The sequence below is a fragment of the Podarcis muralis genome, chromosome 8, assembly GCF_964188315.1.
Source record: "Podarcis muralis chromosome 8, rPodMur119.hap1.1, whole genome shotgun sequence".
NCBI classification, from domain to species: Eukaryota; Metazoa; Chordata; class Lepidosauria; order Squamata; family Lacertidae; genus Podarcis; species Podarcis muralis.
The window spans coordinates 7,580,558-7,595,537 of record NC_135662.1 but is presented as its reverse complement, the minus strand read 5'-3'; the positions used below and the strand labels follow the sequence as shown (position 1 = coordinate 7,595,537).

Below are 14,980 nucleotides of genomic sequence, written 5' to 3'. Positions count from 1 at the left end.
ATGATCAATTACACCCACCCATCACTGTCCCCAGTGAATGCTGGAGAGGAATATTACGGAACGGACAATGGAACTGTTCTCTCTAACAATACGTACACTGATAATAATTCAGGATTGACATTAGGAGAGTATATATTGAATATCAGCTACCTTTTAATCAGCATTTTTGGGCTTTTGGGGAATGGGACTGTCATCCGGCTGCTTGGTTTCTACATTAAGAGGACTCCTTTCACCACTTACATCCTGAACCTCTCCATAGCTGACTTTGGTTTACTCACAGTTGTGTTTATTGATAGAATGTCTTTCATAGTGGGAAAATACTTCACTTACCTTGAAGAGTACATGTTTTACTTGATTTTCCTATTTATGTACACCAACGGTCAATTTCTGCTGACAGCCATCAGCATTGATAGGTGTGTGGCTGTCCTTTTCCCACTTTGGCATAGATGCCACCGACCACCAAATATGTCCACCGCTGTTTGTGCCTCAATATGGGGACTTTCTTCTATTTCCCCTGCAATTCACTTCACTCTCCTTCTGTCTGATTTCAATATTTCTAGCACACTGGGCATTCAGTTTATTGTGAGTGGCTTCCTTTGCCTCCCACTCATGACTGTCGCCACTCTGATCCTTTTTGTCAGGGTCTGCTTTAAATCACACCAGAGGAGGAGGGGGAAACTTCTAATTATGGTCCTGCTTGCTCTCTTCTTCTTTATCATTTTTTCTTTTCCACTCAATGCCGTTTTCATCACTCTTTTTGTTCTTCATTCGGTACCTCCTTTTTTCTCACAATATGCCTTCATACTCAGCTCTCTGAACAGCAGTGTTAACCCTTTGATTTATTTCCTGGTTGGAAGACAGAAAAGTGGCAGGTGTAGGCAGAGCATGAAAGCCACATTCCAGAATGTTTTCAAAGAGGATGAAAACCCTGCAGAGGCAGGGGAGATCTCTTTGGAAACTCAGTTATGATGGCTCAAAAATATTGCCAAAATATGTCTTTATCATTGTGAGTCTGATGACACAATCTAGTTTCCAATTTACAATTCTACTGAGTCAATACCGCCACTGAAACTCAAGCTATGGAAGCTCTAAAAGGTCATCACTTTGAGCTTTATCACTTCAGTCCTATCTAGGCATTCTAGCTCCGACTAAGCCAGTTTTCGCCAGTGGAGGCACATTTTGAAATGTTCAAGAGGTAAAGTCAGAAAATGACTATCATGGATACGACAAAACACAAATTGACTTCTGCCTCAAAAGCAGCATAAAAAGAAGTGAGATGGAATCACATAATATGGAAAAATCTATTCTATGGTTGTTAACACTGTTAAATCTTGCTTGCTACATTATCTGTTTCTGCTGTTAACTGAATCAAAGAATAATGTTTAATTTCTGCCCATAGCTATACTCACCCAGCACCACAAATAAATGGCATGCATGCAGAGCAATCTTATATATGTCTACTCAGAAGTAAGCCCTTTAGAATTCAGTAGGATCTACTCCCAAGAAGTGAATCTAAGACCATAAGAAGGACCTGATGAATTTGGCCAATTGCCCATTGACTCCACCATCCTGTTCTCACACTGCTGAACCAGATACATGATGGAAACGAGCAGGCATGGCCTGATCACAAAAGAGCTCTCCTCTTCTGCAATTTTCAGCAACTGGCATCCAAAAGCACATTGCCTTGTGCTGTGGAAGCAGAGCACAGCCTCCACCATGATTTGTATCTGTTTATAGGCCTATTCCCAATTAATTTTTGTATTCTTCTTTTAAAGCCTTCCAAGTTGGTGGCCATCACTGCATGCCAGTGAAAGCCAGTTTTCAAGGGGGAAATGGTGACTTCAAACAACAGCAGACATTTGTATAAATTGGGGGGAAATGAGAGGGGGATATTGACAATTGTAAACAACAGCAGCAGTTTGAGTTAAATCCCTTCAAGCAATGGTATATTTGACGACGCTGCATCCTTGAGGGAATCTGATATGAGGAAAGCGGAGGTTGTAAACAATGGCAGAGTTTTGAGTAGTTAGCAGGGGGTGACGTGTGGGAGTGGGGAAAAATATGCAGGAAACCCCCAATTTCTAGAAGAAACTTCTGATGGCTCTTATGTTACTTTATCCATTGGATGCAATATTCCGTGTTTTTGTACTTTTTTGTATATACATTATTATGTTAACCAGGTTGAGAATGGACAGAAAGAAGCATACTATGCTATTAGTAATTAATAAATGAATATCGTTCAATCAAGTCACAGAGTTGTTAGCTGCTTCCTGCTTCCTGATGACTAGGAAAGAAACTTTTCTCAAGTGTACGTATCATCAGGCCCTACAGCTTCTTCTCTTACGTTGCTACTTACATATGAAATAATCTTGTATGTATATTTTTGGGTTTATTCTGTTGTTCACATATGGAAAACTGGGAGGGGTGGCTAACACCCCAGAGGACAGGATCACACTTCAAAACGACCTTGACAGATTAGAGAACTGGGCCAAAACAAACAAGATGAATTTTAACAGGGAGAAATGCAAAGTATTGCACTTGGGCAAAAAAAATGAGAGGCACAAATACAAGATGGGTGACACCTGGCTTGAGAGCAGTACATGTGAAAAGGATCTAGGAGTCTTGGTTGACCACAAACTTGACATGAGCCAACAGTGTGACGCGGCAGCTAAAAAAGCCAATGCAATTCTGGGCCTCATCAATAGGAGTATAGCATCTAGATCAAGGGAAGTAATAGTGCCACTGTATTCTGCTCTGGTCAGACCTCACCTGGAGTACTGTGTCCAGTTCTGGGCACCACAGTTCAAGAAGGACACTGACAAACTGGAACGTGTCCAGAGGAGGGCAACCAAAATGGTCAAAGGCCTGGAAATGATGCCTTATGAGGAACGGCTAAGGGAGCTGGGCATGTTTAGCCTGGAGAAGAGGAGGTTAAGGGGTGATATGATAGCCATGTTCAAATATATAAAAGGATGTCACATAGAGGAGGGAGAAAGGTTGTTTTCTGCTGCTCCAGAGAAGCGGACACGGAGCAATGGATCCAAACTACAAGAAAGAAGATTCCACCTAAACATTAGGAAGAACTTCCTGACAGTAAGAGCTGTTCGACAGTGGAATTTGCTGCCAAGGAGTGTGGTGGAGTCTCCTTCTTTGGAGGTCTTTAAGCAGAGGCTTGACAACCATATGTCAGGAGTGCTCTGATGGTGTTTCCTGCTTGGCAGGGGGTTGGACTCGATGGCCCTTGTGGTCTCTTCCAACTCTATGATTCTATGATTCTATGATTCTATGAAAAAAAATATTATTGGTTGTTGTCAACAAAAACAGGTTTGAAAAACTGTCTTCTCTTCCAGACACTTCAAAGGTTTTGTGGTGTCATTGCCTGTTTTTCGTGTTCTGCTCTAAGCTGGAGCTAGAAAACAAAAGTTAATTGAATCCAAGAATAATGTTTAATTTCTACATATAGCCATACACATCGAATAGCACAAATAAATAACAGCATGCAAACCATGTACTCGTCTACTCTGCAGTGAAAACTTAAGAGATCCATTTGACCTACACCCAGGCAAGTGAATATAAGAGCAGAAGAAGAACCTGATATGTAGTTGCACCCTCCATGAATTCCTCAGAGTGGATGGAAAATTAAAGGGAATTACCAATTTCCGGAAGCAACTTCTCATGCCCCTTATGATAGTTAATCGTTATATAAATTGGCTGCAATATTCCATGTGTTTTTCTACTGTCATGTATATCTGTAATTTTGTTAACCATATTGAGCATGGAAATATAGAAGCATGGTATGGCTTTAATCAATAAATGAATTACTCCCGGTCAAGTCACAAAGGTGTTAGCTTCTTCCCCCATCTCTAACACTGGCAAACCAGCTTTTCTCAAGAGTACTTTCTACAACCGTGAGATTAGAGGGCAACAGCCTCCTCCAAATTTTGTTGATGACTATCTTGTTCACCAGTAAATGCAGTTTCTTCTTGTCACAAGATGTTGGCCAGCTGATTAAGCAAAAATGAAGAGGAGAGGGTAGGTTACAGAACATTTTGCAATCGGCTTGGTCAGACTTAGAAGTTTCCCTTGCGGCTTGGGGATTGCATTGATTCCTGCAAATCCTCCAACTGCCTACTTTTCCCAGCACAGAACGCTGTGACTCCTGCTTTCTCCTTCTCATGATATCTGTTCCACAGCTTCTCACAGGTACAGTACGTATGTGAACATACTTCATTTGGAAGGGTGGCAGGTGAGCCATGGCACAGTGGCAGAATCATGCATGCATTTGGCACACATGCATTTTGCACGAAACTGCTTTACAGAGACAGAGAATGGAGACGGAGTATCGACGCAGTCTTGTGACAGCCCTGCTTCCTGCTGAACTAAAAATGTAGCCTTTTGGCATACAGATAGTTTTTCTCAACAGGCAACTTCTCATAGATGCAGCGGCAGAACAAGCCAACCGGGCACTGGGGCAGGACACTCCATGGGGCTTCCAAGGAGTCTGCCTGCCTCCTCTCACTCAGCCGCCCTACAGCTGAGGGGGAGGAGGCGGGCAGACTGTTTGGGGCAGTGTGGAGAAGAAGAAGAAGAAGAGTTTGGATTAGATATCCCACTTTATCACTACCCGATGGAGTCTCAAAGCGGCTAACATTCTTCTTTCCCTTCCTCCCCCACAACAAACACTCTGTGAGGTGAGTGGGGCTGAGAGACTTCAGAGAAGTGTGACTAGCCCAAGGTCACCCAGCAGCTGCATGTGGAGGAGTGGAGACGCGAACCTGGTTACCCAGATTATGAGTCTACCCCTCTTAACCACTACACCACACTGGCTCTGGAGCCTATGGGTGCCCAAGCCACTATGTCACTACCAGCAGAGACATGTGGCTCTGGCGTGCTGCAGGCCCCGTGGTGAGTGCCACCTGGCATTTTGTCACCCCCCTCAGTGGTGACACCCAGGGAGAACTGCCCCCACCACACACACCCTTCCTCTGCCCCTGCATAAATGTATAGAAAAGGGGAACAAAAGAATTGCATTCATGTTGGATTGGAGAGGCTGTGTTCAATCTAAAATTGAACAATGGAGAAGCAAAGAAAGAAAGAATGGGAGGTGAGGTGAACAGGGAAAGATTAGCCAGTTATTTCAATAAGATGTATTTAGGTTTCGTTACAGGCTTAAGAGGGAAAGGGAACTGAGAGCTTTTGCCAAGGAAGATGATGTGTTTCATAGAGTAGGGCTGCTATATGTCCAGATTTTCCTGCACACGTCTGGGATTTTCACTAAATTTGCAAAATGTCCAGGAATACCAGGGCATATGTCAAGGGATTTTCACTTTGGGGAATAAGGGAAACCTATCATAGTGACTCTCTGAACCCCCCCCCCCCATATATTCAGGTAGATGCAAGCGCCACTGGCCCCTTTACCTGGCAATTAAAGAGCAGGAGTCATTTCACCTTAACAACCCACTCCAAAATAGCTACAAAACATGAAAGACTAATCTGAAAAGGTTTAGCTTTGTATCTGCTTATTATGTTAACCTATGCACTTACTGAATGCAAGATGAGTGAAGAGGGGGCTCATATAAGGCATATATTCAAGTATATCATTTCTTTTCAATTACCTGGATCTGTTTTCTTTTCTTAAATCAAAGAAAACATGAGAAAAGCCTTTATTGCTGTCACTTGCCCACTTATGTCCACTTTTTAAAATACCATGAATACCTCTAGCAGTCTATTATCCCACTCAATCAGTTTCACCACTTTTTTCATCTTGTTCTGTGTTCCCCATTTCTGTTTTGCCTTCTCCAGCAGGGCAGGGACTGCACAGAGGTTGATGTTGTACTAGACTGCTGATCAACAGTTGCTCACAGGCATGGGAATGTCTCAAGTTGGCATAGTTCGTTTGCAAAAGCGGAAGGGGAACCATAAGCAGAAGTGCATATGCATTGAAGGCAGAAAATCCTAGGCTGAATCCCTGAGGAAGGGAATACAGGGCTGGAGAAACAAATAATCTGCCTCACAAGTGCTCTACTATAGGGGTACAACCTTATTTTAAAAAAATCTCAATGTCAGGCTCATCAGCACATGTGAGCATGCACACACACACACAGAGAGAGATATTAGCTCTCATTTTGCTGCTTTAAACTCATTTTAACTTGTGTAGATTATTTTTCTGTTATCGTTCATAGTGTGTGTTTCTTTCATAAACCATTTACTGGTGGTGACACTTCTTATGTTAGGAAATACTATGTGGGGGACAAATAATGGGGGTCGAGGAGGGTCAATAGGAGAGGAGTGAAAAATATCCCTATTTCCCTCTGAAGAATGTTAGGGGTCATGTTATCAAATCTGGGATTGGAGAGAAGTGTCCCCATGCCCTCGTAAAAAAAAAAAAAAAAAAAGCAGGTTGGTCTCCCACAAATGTCAAAGTTGCCCCGAGTGGGGTTGGGAAATCAAAGAGTTGTTGGGGCAGCAGAAAACCACAGAAGAGGAGAGGACTTTTGTGTTCCAAAGCTGTTTGTAGGCTTCCCTTAAGCATCTGTTTGGCCACTGTGAGACCAGGACAGTGGATTTGACTTGAGTTTTATTTAATCTGGTTTTGTTAAAAATCACATTTTAATAATAATACAAACTTACACATGCCTACCCAGTGCATTGTTTTGTTATGCTTTTATATATGTTGGAAGCTGTCCAATGTGGCTGGGGTACTACTACTGATAATGGCTTTTGTTTTCTTGATGTTCAACTCCTTCTCCCATTCCTCTTCTCCACTCCAGATTTGAAACATTGACCCCATCCATCCGCCCCACTCTCAGTTTAGTTAGTTTGAGAAGTCAAGTCTAATTTCAGATGTTATGTCTGACTCCGAGAGCAGAAGAGGGGAATTTTAGGTTAAAAATGATATGCTTACTGATGCTGTGCCTGCAGATTCCTTAATGGGGGGGGATCCATAACCCATCGCCAAACTGCATTCCCCCCCCATAACCTTTGAAACTGATAAATTTTGAAAAACATTCTAAAGAATAATATTCCTAAAGTTTTTATTTCTTTCATTCTTTGTTTATCAGTCATAAATTTTCCCAGTACAGCATGTCTCTTTTGTTATAGTTTGAGGGTCTCAGTTTAATATGGTTGAGCTTTATAGCCAAAACTGACTCCACATTTGTTCATTTTCTCCTGGTAGGAAGATCCATAGAAGAAATAGCTCAGAAGAAGAGATTAAGCAAAATGAGCAATGATGGCCTGGGATCCTGGTCCACTTTGGATGCTTCAGGGGAAGATCTTGGAGCAGAAAATGGAACTGACCTCCTAACCCCCCAGGATGGTTTTGATCATGAATTATCACCATATCCTATAGAAGACATTTTTATCTCCGTCTCCATTTTATTTATTAGCATTTTTGGACTTATGGGGAATGGAAATGTCATCTGGTTTCTTGGCTTTTGCATGAAGATGAATCATTTCACCACCTTCATCCTGCATCTGGCTGCTGCTGACCTTGGGGCTCTCATATGCTTATTTACTTTGTCCATTATATATCTTCTGGAGTCATTTTCATTCTTACATGCCAGTGATTATTATTTCAATATAATATCTTTTGGCACCTTTGCTTTATTGTTCATGTACAACACTGGTCAATATCTGTTGACAGCCATTAGCATGGACAGGTGTGTTTCTGTCGTCTTTCCCCTTTGGCATCGATGCCACCGACCACCACACTATTCCACCCTTGTGTGTGCCTTAATATGGATCATTGCTTTCCTGCTCACTGTAATCAGCATGATTATTTTTATTTTTTTAGTTATAACAAATCCCCTTTTCTACCTGTTTCTAATAAATGCTATACTTTGCCTCCCACTCATGACTGTTTCCACTCTGGTCCTGTTTATAAAAGTTTACTTCAGATCACAACAGAGGAAGAAGGGAAAAGCTTTAACAGCCATCCTACTTGCCCTCCTCTTCTTCCTCTTCTTAGCTTTCCCATTTACTTGCATTTCATTAATCCATTTTCCCCTTGAAAGTGGAAACAGTACTAAAATATTTATTGGGCTCTTATGCAGCTGCCTAAACAGCAGTGTTAACCCTTTGATTTATTTCCTGGTTTGAAGGAAGAAACACAGTCGATCAAGGGAGAGCTTGAAGGTCGTATTCCAGAGGGTTTTCAAGGAGGAGGAACAGGGAAGAGAGGAGGTAGAACTCCGGGTCAGCCAGCAGATATGATGCTTCAAAAGAATCAGAATGATTCACTTTTTCCCTCTTGCTATTCTGATACTTTTGGCAAGGTCCTGGGGCTGTTCAGAAGTTCAAAGAAACCCATATACCTGCATTTTATTAATACATATTTCCTGGTTGGAAAAAAGAAACAAGGGAGAGCTTGAAGGTCATATTACAGAGGCTTTTTAAGGAGGAGGAAGATGGGAGAAAGAAGTGAGACGTTCAAGTCCAAACCTGGATCTCATGACTTCAAAGAAGAATAGAGCTGTGAAATATACTATGTACTGAAAGTGGAGACGACAGATATACCTTTCCCTGTTATCTGTTTGCTTTGTAACACAAAGGCTTTAATTTAAAAAATGACTTGTTAATTCCCCCCCCCCAAAAAAATGCTTATTATATTTCTTGGTACTTGTTCTACTCTGAACTCAGTATCTCCCCCTCCCCTCTTCCTCCTCCTTTTCGTCTTAAAATATTTTAATTAAAAATTTCTTGGTTTACAAAAGTATGTGCAATGTCTCATTTTTCAAATTTCATTTGTTGAAACATTAGTGATACATTAGGAAGAAAAGGGGGGAAGCGGTGGAGGGCTAAACATGAGTGAGGTGGGGTGGGTGGCAATGCTTCTATTATAATTAGTTTAACTTATTAGAAATCTATTTGTTAATTTCTACAGGTTGTATATCTCTGGAGAGACATAGAGGTAAACCCCATTTCCATTTTTTTATCGGCAGATTATTATTTATTGAATGTATGTATTATTATTATTTATTGAATTTATATACTGCCCTATACCCGGAGGTCTCAGATGAGTGAAGCCTGAGACTTCTGGTGCTTTCTGCCATAATGAAGGCAGCTCCCATGTTAGTGGAGATCGATCACAGATCATAAACAAGGACGATTTGAGGGTAATTGTCATTGCAAGCCCTCCCCCCACAGTGTTCGGGAGGGGGTGAACTCCACTTGCAGATTGTCTGATACCTAGCTCTCATCCCGACATGGATTACAGGAGGCACTGAGTGCAAAGCAATTTGCTTATTGGTAACCATCTGATGCAGCCATTATGGGCAGAGGTTCTTCTGTTTTTTAGAATGAAATTGGATGTAACTTACAGATGTGTACTGGACTAATAGGACATGATAATCTGCTAAATGAATCAGCCACTGAGCAGCAACATTTCGACCTGGAGAGAAGATTTTCTTCATAGTGAACTGCAGTATGTTGGGGGAGGGGAGCCTTTACCCTTTCTTTATATACATGGTGTTTGCTGCTTTAATTATTTGGAAAACTTCCCCCTGGGTGCTAATGGATTGATAAAAAGCAAAAGAAAATTAATGAGAATAAGATAATATATATGGATCGTTACAAAAATAGAACTGTGTGAGAATATTGGTACGATTTAAAGCACCAATCTTCCACTGAACCGCAATTAGGGCTATGGCTTTTGAAGATGTACCACAGCTCTGGAGGGATGCCTGATCATTAGCGGCTGAGTGTTGGATGAGAAAGATAAGTTGGAGACTTACCCGGGGGTTTGGCAGGACTCCAGACATTTTGTTAGACTTTGACAAACAAAGTGTTATGATATGAAAGCAACGCAGCTGCAAACTGGTAGCTTGAAAACATCACATGATGGGACTGTCTGTGGGAAACAGTGTTACAGTCAGTTTACAGGGCGATTCACCGGAATTTGCTCAGAGTGTAATTTGAGACCTTCCTCTTGCGTATGTAAAGGAAGTATTTGCCACTTGCTGGAAGGAGTCTGAAGTGATCGGACATGTTTTATGTAGTGCTGAAGAGTCAGAAATAAAGCGATGTAAATACATTTCTGCCTAATCTCCTTTTCCTGCTGGGAAGCAAGGAGGGAGGGGGTGTGCATTTTCCCACACTGGGAGATGTCGCCTATTGAGACCTATCCTGGACTTGCGGGGGTTGCAGCCAGGGAGGTCACCGGTAAGCAAGCCGGGAGCCTGGGAGAGGAGCCAGTCTCTCCCGAAGAAGGCTTGTTTTTCAACACAAAGATGTGACGCAGGAAAAATTGCAGACTTTGGGAACAGGAGAAAGAGAACAAAAAAGTAGAAGTGGAAGCAGAGATGCTGTATATGTTGGATTACAACAGGAAGAATGACAAAACAAATGGAAAATAAACATCTCACACAGAAATTTGCAGGAAACAAGTTGCTGGCCATTAGTATATACTTTGTGAGTGGATTCCACAGTTTATCTATCTGCTGTGCAGAGAAGCATTTTCTTTTGTCTCTCTTGAATTGTCCAGCATTTAGATGCACTGGGTGGCCCTGAGTTCTAGTATTATAGGGGAGTGAGAAAAATAATAATATGGCATCATTAATTATTTAAATTTATATACCACCCTATACCTGCCTAGGTTCTTACATTTCTTATAATATTGCATTTTTACTTTTGGGAAAAAGGGAACCGTATCACAGATAAGATCTGAAACCCCCCATATATTCAGGTAGCTGCAAGCCCCACTGGCCCCTTTACCTAGCAATTAAAGAGCAAGTCATTTCACCTTAACCACCCACTCAAAAACATGAAAGACTAATCTGAAAAGTATTAGCTTTGTATTTGCTAATTTCTGTTAGTAAAGACTAACTTTACTACCTTTCTCTAAATTCTTCCAGCCAGAGAACACCAGAAGAAGTATGAAAGCAAAGATTGATCACAATGATCAATTACACCCTCCAATCACTGTCCTCTTTGAATGATGGAGAGGAATATTATGGAACTTTCAATGAAACTGTTCTCTCTAACAATAGCCACCCTGATAACGATTCAGGATTGACATTAGGACAGTATATATTGCATATTGGTCACCAGAGGCATACTGCATCACACAGAGGAGGCAGAATATAAATTGATCATCCATTGATGTGTTCAGTACACTTTTAAAGTCATCCAAGTGGCCATTGGTATATACTTTGGGATTCTACCTTTTAATCAACATATTGCATAGTTAGCAGGGGGTGACATGTGGGAGTGGGGGAATATCTACAGGAATTCGCCACTTTCTAGAAGAAACTTCTCTTGGCTCTTATGTTACTGTATCCATTGGCTGCAATATTCCCTGTGTTTTTGTACTTTTTGTATATTTAGCAAGCATTTTGCACAGTGACATGAACATAATTATAGGGATCCCAAGTGGCAGACTAGGAAAGAATGAGTTCTGGAGATCTCAGTGCCTGATAGCCTTAGTAGCTTAAGGTCTAACACTAGGCGGTTGAATGTCCCTTCAAATACCCTTCGGATGTTTGGCCCAAAACAACAGTAAACAGTAGGTTTTCATGGGGAAAAGCAATGGAACAAAAGAATAACCTCTCATATCCTTGCATAGAAATCACAGTTCAAGGTATGTTAGAGAGTTATACATAGAGTATTGTATCCAAAATCTGAGGCTGAGTGGTTTGCATGCAGATGATTCCAGATTCAGCCTCTGCCGGGTAGGGCTAATTCATATCCTGTTAAAATGGTCATATCCACTAGTTATTGCTCCAATTAGTCATGGGCAGGTTTCTTTTTTCTCAGCCTAGATACTTCAGCAATCTCCTGTGTGTTCAGGAAATGATCCTATATTATAACTGAAGGAGAGATGAAGACAAAGGAGTCCAGAAGCTTAACCATAAAGGTTGCCTTTGAGGAGGAGCATGAAGGAAAAGAAATATCTGAGGACACCAAAGAGAAGGAGAAAAAACTAAAAGAAAGGATGTGAAGTGTTAGTGCTGGTGCCAGACATTTTGCTGCCTGAAGCAGAGGAGCAAATGTACTCACAAACCCTTGCTGCACCGTTTCCTGCCTTCATCCTTCCCATTCACCCCAATTCTGCCATGAGAAGGGCCTTCCTTACCTTCCTGCACTCTCTCCTGCCATGCATAGAATTTTTGTAGCTTGCATCTGGGACCAAAGAGGCTTGAGAGATTCCAAGCAGCCTACTTTTATCCAAACAGAACTCTCTGCTTACAAGTGGGAGTAGATTGGCTGTATGTATCCCCTTCTAGGAGGTTTCCCAGAAAAAAATGAGGTCCTCTTGCTGGAACCATCATCCTGCTCTTTCTAGCCCATTAGCTGGGCTTTCTTTCCCCGGGTGAATTGGAAATCTCCAGCGTGGGGAGCAAAGTGCTTCTCAGTGCTTAAAACTTACTTGCAAGCTTTTGAAGTGTAACAGATCCTTTCAAAGCACTTTTGTATATTTTACAAATGGAGCTGTTAGTGTGCCTGATCACAATCCTCTAAAGACTATATTGACAACCCAGTGACAATTGTTTTTCTCTTGTCACATGACACTGGCAAACTGATTAAGCATAAATGAAGGCAAGCAGGCACAATCCAGCACATCTTGTCATGAGCTCTTAAATGCATTGAATGCTTCCTCAAGACTCGGGAGTTGCATTGGTGTCTGCAAATCTTCAAGCACAGGATTACTTACTTCTGGTTCTCTCTCTCTTTCTATCACAATATCTGATCCAACATTAGTCACAGGTAAGCGAAAAGCTCATTAGAAATTCTTCACTTGCAAGAGCAGAAAGACGAGTAATTGGTGTGGCAGAATTAAGCACCGATGATGATGATGATGATGATTGACAAGCACAGCTTCGATTCCTGGGGTTGAAAGATTAAAAGATAACACAGCTGTGAAAGATTCTGCATGAGGTTTTAGGAACAGAAAAGTATAGGAAGCTGCCTATTAAAAATTTAGTCCATTTATTTATTTACACCCACCTCCAAGGCATTCAAGGTGGTGTACATGGTTTGTCTTCCTCCTCTTTTTATCCTCACAACAAACCTGTGAGATAGGTCAGGCTGAGGAACTCTGGTTTGAGGTTTTGCAGTGAGTTTGATGTCTGTGTGGGAATTTGAACGCTGCTCTCCCAGATCTTACTCCAAAATTGGAATCACAATGCCACACTGGCTCTTTCCAATTTGCCCAGTATTGCTTTACATTGTTGCATTGCAGGGGGTTGGACTAGATGACCCTTGGGTCCCTTCCAACTCTAAGATTCTATGGTTGTGTGACTCTGGCTGACAACACTTCTCAAGGGTTTCAGATAAGGGTCTGCCCTAATGGTTGATGCCAGGGATGAAACCCTTCTGCACAGGAGGCAGATGTTGCACCACAGAGCTATGTTCCTTGCCCTGGGAAGCATTTTTTACTTTGGGGAATATGGGAACCCTATCATAGAGACTCTCTGAAACCCCAAATATATTCAGGTAGCTGCATGCCCCACTGGCCCCTTTAAAAGGTAAAGGGACCCCTGACCATTAGGTCCGGTCGTGACCAACTCTGGGGTTGCGGCACTCATCTCACTCTATAGGCTGAGGGAACCAGTGTACACCTTCTGGGTCATGTGGCCAGCATGACTAAGCTGCTTCTGGCGAACCAGAGCAGCACACGGAAATGCCATTTACCTTCCCGCCGGAAGGTAAACCTATTTATCTACTTGCACTTTGATGTGCTTTCGAACTGCTAGGTTGACAGGAGCAGGGATCGAGCAACGGGAGCTCACCCCAATGTGGGGATTCAAACCGCCGACCTTCTGATCGGCAAGTCCTAGGCTCTGTGGTTTAACCCACAGAACCTCCCGCGTCCCTTTACCTGGCAATTAAAGAGCAACTCATTTCACCTTAACCACCCACTCCAAAATAGCTACAAAGTATGAAAGACTAATCTCCAAAGCTTTAGCTTTTTTATTTGCTTATTTCCATTAGTAAAGATTAATTCTACTGTTCTCTAAATTCTTCCAGCAGGAAAACAACGGACAAAGTAGAAAAGCAAAGATTGATCATGATGATCAATTGCACCCTCCCATCACTGTCCCCAATGAATGCTGGAGAGGAATATTACGGAACGGACAATGGAACTGTTCTTTCTAACAATAGCTACACTGATAATGATTCTGGATTGACATTAGGACAGTATATATTTAATTTATTTTGCTTTTTAATCAGCATTTTGGGGCTTTTGGGAAATGGGACTGTCATCTGGCTGCTTGGCTTCTGCATTAAGAGGACTCCTTTCACCACTTATATCCTGAACCTTTCCATGGCTGACTTTGGTTTACTGACAGTTACTCTTATTTTGGCTGTATGGTTCCTGTTAGAAGTATATGGCCAGAAACACCTTCTAGTTGACATTCTTTTTCTTATCTTCATATTCTTGTACAGCACGGGTCAATTTCTGTTGACAGCCATCAGCATTGACAGGTGTGTGGCTGTCCTTTTCCCACTTTGGCATCGATGCCACCGACCACCAAACATGTCCACCACTGTCTGTGCCTTAATATGGGTATTTTGTTTTCTTTCCCCTGCTATTCACCTCACACTCTCCCTGGCTAATTTACAATCTGGTGGTATCCTTAACATTCAGTTTGTTGTGAATGGCTTCCTTTGTCCTTCACTCATGACTATCTCTGCTCTCCTCCTCTTCATCACAGTCTGCTTTAAATCACAGCAGAGGAGGCAGGGTAAACTTATAGCAGCCATCTTGTTGGCTCTCCTCTTCTGTATCGTTTGTTCTTTTCCACTCAATGCCTTTTTCATCACTCTTCATGTTCTTGAATCAGAACCTTCTTCTTTCTTACAATATGCCACCATACTTGCCTGTGTGAACAGCAGTGTTAACCCTTTGATTTATTTCCTGGTTGGAAGACAGAAAAGTGGCAGGTGTAGGCAGAGCATGAAAGCCACATTCCAGAATGTTTTCAAAGAGGATGAAAACCCTGGAGAGGCAGGCAAGATCTCTTTGGAAACTCAGTGA

At 41.9% G+C, this 14,980-nt stretch overlaps 3 protein-coding genes across 3 annotated transcripts; all 3 read left to right on the top strand.

Moving 5' to 3' along the window:
* Positions 1-969, top strand: LOC114601290 (proto-oncogene Mas-like). Its single transcript, XM_077933614.1, has one exon. It carries the CDS (start codon positions 1-3, stop codon positions 967-969), a length of 969 nt encoding a protein of 322 aa, XP_077789740.1.
* A 6,252-nt stretch (positions 970-7,221) lies between these two features.
* On the top strand, positions 7,222-8,100 carry LOC114601289 (proto-oncogene Mas-like). The gene has a single exon (XM_028738501.2). The coding sequence runs from the start codon at positions 7,222-7,224 to the stop codon at positions 8,098-8,100; it is 879 nt and encodes a 292-aa protein (XP_028594334.2).
* Positions 8,101-14,044: 5,944 nt separating this feature from the next.
* On the top strand, positions 14,045-14,980 carry LOC114601285 (mas-related G-protein coupled receptor member H-like). The gene has a single exon (XM_028738496.2). It carries the CDS (start codon positions 14,045-14,047, stop codon positions 14,978-14,980), a length of 936 nt encoding a protein of 311 aa, XP_028594329.2.

Coding starts and splice junctions, on each gene's coding strand:
- LOC114601289 (XM_028738501.2), top strand. CDS start 7,222: ATGAGCAATGATGGCCTGGGATCCTGGTCCACTTTGGATGCTTCAGGG.
- LOC114601290 (XM_077933614.1), top strand. CDS start 1: ATGATCAATTACACCCACCCATCACTGTCCCCAGTGAATGCTGGAGAG.
- LOC114601285 (XM_028738496.2), top strand. CDS start 14,045: ATGAATGCTGGAGAGGAATATTACGGAACGGACAATGGAACTGTTCTT.